The sequence below is a fragment of the Antrostomus carolinensis genome, unplaced genomic scaffold (assembly GCF_000700745.2).
Source record: "Antrostomus carolinensis isolate BGI_N321 unplaced genomic scaffold, ASM70074v2 scaffold38556, whole genome shotgun sequence".
Lineage (NCBI taxonomy): Eukaryota > Metazoa > Chordata > Aves > Caprimulgiformes > Caprimulgidae > Antrostomus > Antrostomus carolinensis.
In genome coordinates this window covers 13,634-19,992 of record NW_010323222.1, presented here as the reverse complement: position 1 = coordinate 19,992, position 6,359 = coordinate 13,634, and the positions used below count along the sequence as shown (strand labels likewise).

At 50.8% G+C, this 6,359-nt stretch overlaps 1 protein-coding gene across 1 annotated transcript in view; it reads right to left on the bottom strand.

Moving 5' to 3' along the window:
- Positions 1–555: 555 nt before the first annotated feature.
- The window catches only part of LOC104526935 (pituitary homeobox 3), a 6,770-nt gene continuing 966 nt past the window's right edge, over positions 556–6,359 (bottom strand). Inside the window, exons 2-3 of the mRNA XM_010170524.1 lie at positions 2,067–2,272; positions 556–1,119 (exon numbers count right to left, since the gene is read on the bottom strand). Coding sequence (XP_010168826.1) covers positions 556–1,119; positions 2,067–2,272 — 770 coding nt within the window. The remainder of the gene's footprint in view (positions 1,120–2,066; positions 2,273–6,359) is intronic.

Below are 6,359 nucleotides of genomic sequence, written 5' to 3'. Positions count from 1 at the left end.
TTCCTGGCTGTGTGACAAATAAGTGGGTGAGATCTCTTTAACTGAAATCTCACACGTGTGCAGGGAGAAGGGGTTGGCCAGCACCGAACAGCGGCTCCGTGTTGCCCTGTCCCTGGCTGTTCCCTGCAGTGGTGGTTTTGTCCAGCTTGCCCGTGCTGTCCTGGGGATTTGGGGAGCTCACCCCTGGGGGGCTCAGAGGGGCAGGTTCAAAGACGCTTGGTTCTGCTGCCCATGGGTCAGGCACCCCATGCATTGGGGCTCCTGTTTCCTCACGGGGCTTCCAGTAGATTCTTTTGGTTTCTTTACCAAGAGGGAGGAGGTTTGGTGGGCAAGAGGGAGGGGGTTTGGGAAAGGAAAGATAGTCAAAATTCACCATACAATAGTTAGACAAATCTTCACAGAGGTCTGTCTGCCTGCTTGCTTCTCACTCTCTCTCGCTCTCTTGCTCTCTCTCACGTTTACTCTCATTCTCTGCAGGACGTACAGCTGTTGTAGGGCTAAAGGTCTCCTTTTGTCAGGCTAAGGTCAAGTCCCTGGTTGGCAGAGGGCAGCCCTTCATACGGGCCTGTCCACGGCGTATTGGCAAGGGCTCAGATTGGAAGCTGCCGTCTGCACCGCCGGGTAGGTGAAGTTAGTGTGCTGCTTGGCCTTCAGCCGCAGGCTGGCCAGGCTGGAGTTGCATGTGTCCCTGTACATGTAGGGGCTGGCTGTTGAGGCGTAAGGACAGGCACTGGATGAGACAGCAGAGTTGAGGCTTGGGCTGTTCAGGTTGTTGATGTTTCCCAGGTTGTTGAGGCTGGAGGCCGGTACTCCGGTCACTGCAGAAGGGACCATGGATGAAGGCATGGTCATCGAGGCGATGGAGCTGGGTGGGGAGAACATGGGCTGGGAGGAGAGGGGACTGACGTTCATGGAGTTGAAGAACGGGAAACTCTTGGCTGAGAGTGGGCTGGTGGCGAGCCCCTTGGTGGCCCAGTTGTTGTAGGAATAGCTGGAATACATGTCATCATAAGGCTGCATCAGTCCATTGAACTGGGCTCCAAAGCTGTTCTTGCACAGTTCGGCCTGTTGGTTCCTCTCCCGTTTCCTCCACTTAGCTCTGCGGTTTTTGAACCAGACCTGCGAGAGAGAGAGAGAGAAGGGAGGGCATGGGAATTGTTCTGGGCTGTCCCTGGAAGGGGCCTTGCCCCAGTCTCTTTGCCCAGTAAGGCGAGAGCTGTTGAAGGGCTGGGGATGCTCCCAGGGAGCTGGGAGGCTGAGCATCAGGAAAGGGTTGCAGCAAGATGTCTGGGCTGCAGGGTCACCTCCCAGCAAGAATTGACACCTAGATCAAAACTCAGCCACTGCCACTTTACAATACACAGAATAACCCACTCACTCAACAAATGGATGCCCTTTACACGGGGAAAAGGGAGGAAAATATTTGCTGTATTTGCAAGTGACCACAGTCCAGGAGGAGGGGTTGGAATTGTGTGACTTGGAAGCAAAATATTTGGGGGATGTGGTTTGAGAGCTGCTGAGTGGAGGAAATAACCTTGCTTGTTTTGACTTCACCTCAGGACCAGCTTGGGGTGGGGTGTTAGAAGTCTGTCTTCTAACAGGAAAATCTGTTAGTGTTGGAGGGACTCGAACAATATAACTTCCTAGAGCATGGAAGCTGCTGGAAGGCTATTCATGGTGCTGCTAACTCATATTTCTAGTAGAAGAGAGAAGCTCTCATTCCAGCTGGAGCTCTGCCACACTACGCCTGTGACTGCACAGTGGTTTGGGAACACCAAAGAGTGCCCTCCAGCAAGGCTAAAGCTGGGGGACGATGGCACTGGGGTCTGCTGGGTTGGGGCAGACAGCTGGTGGGGCTTTGCATCTCCCTGCGTTGTTGCAAGGTGGCACTGGATACGGAAGGTACTGCCAGCATGGGGGAAGTGTGTGTGGTATTTTCAAGACAGGGAAATGTTCTAGTGCCCCTAATTCCTTCCTTGGTTTGGAGACAGCTTGGTGGCTTGTATCACGGCCTGCTTCCTCCCCACAGGCTCAGGCCCAGGAAGGTGGGAGGGCTGCAGTCCTACCCGGACTCGTGCCTCCGTCAGGTTGGTCCAGACTGCAATCTCCTCCCTGGTGCTCATGTCTGGGTAGCGGTTTCTCTGGAAAGTGGCTTCCAGCTCCTGGAGCTGCTGGCTGGTGAAGTGCGTCCTCTGCCTCCTCTGCTTCTTCTTGAGCGAGCCGTCCTCAGGGTTGGAGTCGTCCGTCTGGTTTTGCTGGGACTTCTCCGTGTCTGTGTGAGAAACAGAAAGGTGGGAGATATCCCCTGAGTTAACTCGGAGGGACTTGGATGCATTTGGGGAGCCTGTCCTTGGGGCAACTAGTGCATGTTCAGCAAGGCCCCCCTCTGCTGTGGTCATCAGCAGCTCCAGCCACATCCATAGGAGCAGTCCCATCTCCCACTCTTGCCCTTGTGAGCAGGCGTCCACCTCAGACTGAAACCAACGTCCCCTTGATGCAGCACAGCTTGCCCTGGCTTAACTGCTGTAATGGATGTCAACTTCCAAGTGACTGGATTTGGATTTTCCAAACTTCCATCTCTGATTTTCATGTGTCGCAGTTAAGATGGGTGATAGTGGCAGAACTTACCCAGGCCAGCAATTTCCTACTCTGCTTAAATCTCTCTGCCTAAGGTGCCCTTTAGAAAAACTGAATGAAAATTGTAATTTATGACACAGCAAAAGATCCAGGAGCGTTTTTGTAGACAAGTGATGGGGAAAGGCAAATTGTCAATGATAAGTTGAAGCTCCTAAACTAACTAAACCTGAGGAGTATAAATTTTTATCCTTCCACCTCTTCCTCCCTTCTTACTCCTCTACCTTTTCACTTAGGTGCATGTATTTTTATTTTTTTAGAAGTAGGAAAAGGCCTCTCTTAGACCTCACCATGTAGTACTCCAGCATAGAATCATAGAATGGTTAGGATTGGAAGGGACCTTAAAGATCATCTAGTTCCAACCCCCCTGCTGTCAGCAGGGACACCTTCCACTAGACCATCTCTCTGTCCTTCTGCCCCTGCCCTCCTCTTCACTCAGAGATACCTTTCCTAGAGTCAGTCTTTCATTTTGTTATTCCTTAAGTGAACATCTTGAAACTCTCCAGTGTTTACACTGGTATCTAACTGAAAAGTGCAGCTCAGCCTCCTCCTAGGCAGTCAGCCCAGGCCTTAATGCTGAGCTTTGGGCTGCTGGAGGTGGGCAGCCAGGTGCTGCCATGTGCCACAGCCCCGCCTTAGGCTTTCAATATTCTGCAAACAGGGGCAGAATGCAAATATAAATATCTTCCATCATCACAAGAAAATGCCACATTCGAGTCACTTGGGCAATCTACAGAGGACAACTACAGGGAGGAAAACTACAGCTTGTGTTTAAAAAAAAAAAAAAATTTGCTGGGAGCCAAGACAAATCACCATTATTCCAGTGAAAATAAATATTTTTTTATGTTCACCTCCTCCTTCCTCTGATCTAGAAGCAAGGTGAAGCAGTTCCAAGTGAAAATCAGGTTTTCAGCAGGGAGGGGAAATGTTCTTTTTTTACATCTGCAAATACCCAGCTAAACTAAGTATAAATCATTGCAAACAACTGCCAAACCATTGCACTTGTGAGAAGAACCTTTAAAAAATCCTGGCATTGCTCTGCTAAGATCCACATGAAAAGGATTTTCTGTTTGGTTGTAGTTTTTATAAGTGGAAACTAGCTTAAAAGGCTTGAAAGTCCAGAAAAATCCTAACATGGAAGTTATCTTGTACAGCCCCTTGTACAGCAGGGAGGCAAGAAAACAGTAACCTGGAATCCAGCTGGGTGAGAAAAGAGGGTTCTTCAAGTCAGATGGATGTGCTCTGAAAAAATACAACACATACAAGCTAAATAGAAAAGAGAGAGCCTGAGAGAGAGGCTGAAAACCACCTGAGCCCTGACTGAAAAGGACTCCACTGCAGGGCAGTGCTGTACCCACCCCATGGGAGACACCCCTGCCCCAGGGAGACACTCCTGTCCCGGAGCCTGGTGCCACTACCCCGTTCCTATGGCAGAGCGTTACTTCTGAAACCTCTCCCTGCCATTCCTGGGAGAACTCTCCTTACACATGCCTTGCTCTGGAGGAGCAAGGCTGGAGCCATGGAGAGCATTTGGAGGAGAGATGCTCACTCTCCATGGAGGAAAGCCTGGGTGGGGTCAGAAAAAGTTTGTTTCTTTGGGTATGTGTCACACTGACTGAAGCAATGGAGGGTTCCCACAGACTCCCCACCAGCTGCTTCCATTTCTGTGGCACATTTCATGCTATCTGCCAGCAGGAAGGCAAACACAAGGAGAGCTAGCTGGCTGTTGACAACCACTCTGAGACAGCTGGAGCAGCCTCTACCATGCATTGGCTGACAACAGCAGGGCACAAGTTGGTTATGCTGAGGAGGAAGGCACTGTCACCCTTTCCCAGTGCCAGGACCAGCTTGTGTCTCCACCCAGAGTGTACCAGCACAAGAACTTTCACAGTGCACTCTTGAAACAGAAAAAGCTGTAGGATGTCAGAAGTGGGACGGCAGGAGCTGGCGGTGGTCTCATGGGACTCTCCTTGTTCCCATGAGCATCCTCATGTGGGGATCCCATGTTCAGCAGAACAATTGGAAGCATGGTCTTAATGTGGATTTTTTTTTTAGTGGTTCTTGTCAAGGGGCTATATCTGATTTCTCTAGCTCAGTGCTCTAAGCCAGTGCTGGAAGAGGGAGATTCCTGCATTACCCATCTCTTAAAACAGATTAAAAGGGGACTGATGCCACCATGTCTGAGCTAGTTATTAGGAATGGCTCAGTACAGACGAAGGGACAACATTTGCTTTGTTTGTTCATCTGCTAAGTCTGGGTTAATTAAGAGCCCGATGCATACAGGGGATATGTTCCCACAGGAGCCCCTGACAAATGCAGATTTCTCTGAAGAGGTGGCTGCCAAGCAGGAGGCTGCGGGGAGCTCCTGCTCAGGACTGCCTTTCTTCATGCAGGAAGAAACTGTTTAAGAGAACAGACCAAAAGTACCACTGGCTTATGGGCTTCATCTGCGTGCAAGAGCTCACCCAGTACCTTGCTTTGGTATTTGTCTTCTCCATACCTTGTGGGGTGGAACTTTCCATAAATCTTGTGAAGCCCAAGGAGATGTGGGAATCCTGACTTTGAGCCTGGAAAAGTCTCTGCATCTACAGTTCCTCTTATTGTCCTCTCTGATTCTGTACCTGCTACCTACTTCCTGAGCATTGCTTACAGGGAGTGTCATCTCCGTTTCTGCTTCTTCTCTATTCAGGAGAAAAGCGCCCTCTGGAAATAGTGCAAAGCTTGAGCATTGCAGTGGGGACCAAAAGCTTGGCAGTACGGGGAAACAACGGACCCTGCAGGAAGGACAGACCCTGTGGGTGCCCTGAATCCACGTTCAGGAGCAAAAGTTGGAGAGATGCAGCACAGTTCTTCACTTAGCCCCTCCTTGTCCTTGCTCTCCTCCTGACCTATGCTGCCTGATGAAACCTGACGAAGAGGATGTCATGAACCACTCCACACCACCAGAGGACACTTGGGATCTCTGAGAGCCGAGCCCAGACAAGCAAGGTTTGTGCTCCCTTTCTCAGGATCTCTTACTCTGCAGATGAAGGATGCGGAGCCAAGAAGGGAGGAGGGGGACTGCTCTCTTGAGGAGAGGCGAGAAGTGCCAGAGGCGCAGCCCTGCCCCATCCCGGGCAGCCCTTGGTGGCGCGCTCTGTTCTGCCTGGCACTGGTAACGTGTGGCTGCCATCAGCCTCTCTGGTGCAAATGTGTGAGCTGCCAGCCTCTGCGTGCAGGTACCACAGGCAAACACCCGCCTCCCAGAGCCATTTTATTTCTAGACCATTTAAGACAGTGGGGAGTGACGTAGCCAGGCACCTAGCGTTTATTGTCAACCCAAAATAGGTTGTGGAATATATCTCGTGCACGTTCACCCACTCAATGAAACGGCTGTGGTCATGGCTGGAATTAGCTGCTCACACTTAATGGAAAAAAAAGTCAGCTCCTAAATTGGCAGTTCTGCAGCGTGCCAGGGTGGGCTCGATCGGGAAAGCCACTTGAATGGAGACAACTGCTGTGCATCCAAAGCAGCTGACGAGGAGCCACTGAGCTTGGGGATGTGCCCAACTAAGGTACGCATCCAGTGGGGAATTCAACGGGTGGATTCTCTGACCATAGTTATCCCAGTGTAACCCCCTTCACGACACTTACTCCAGGGAATTTTAATCTGCATTATTATGCTTATTAGCTTTTGCATGTGGGTGAGCCTGGAGGCTTTATGTGGGGGAGCAGCAGGCTGTCCC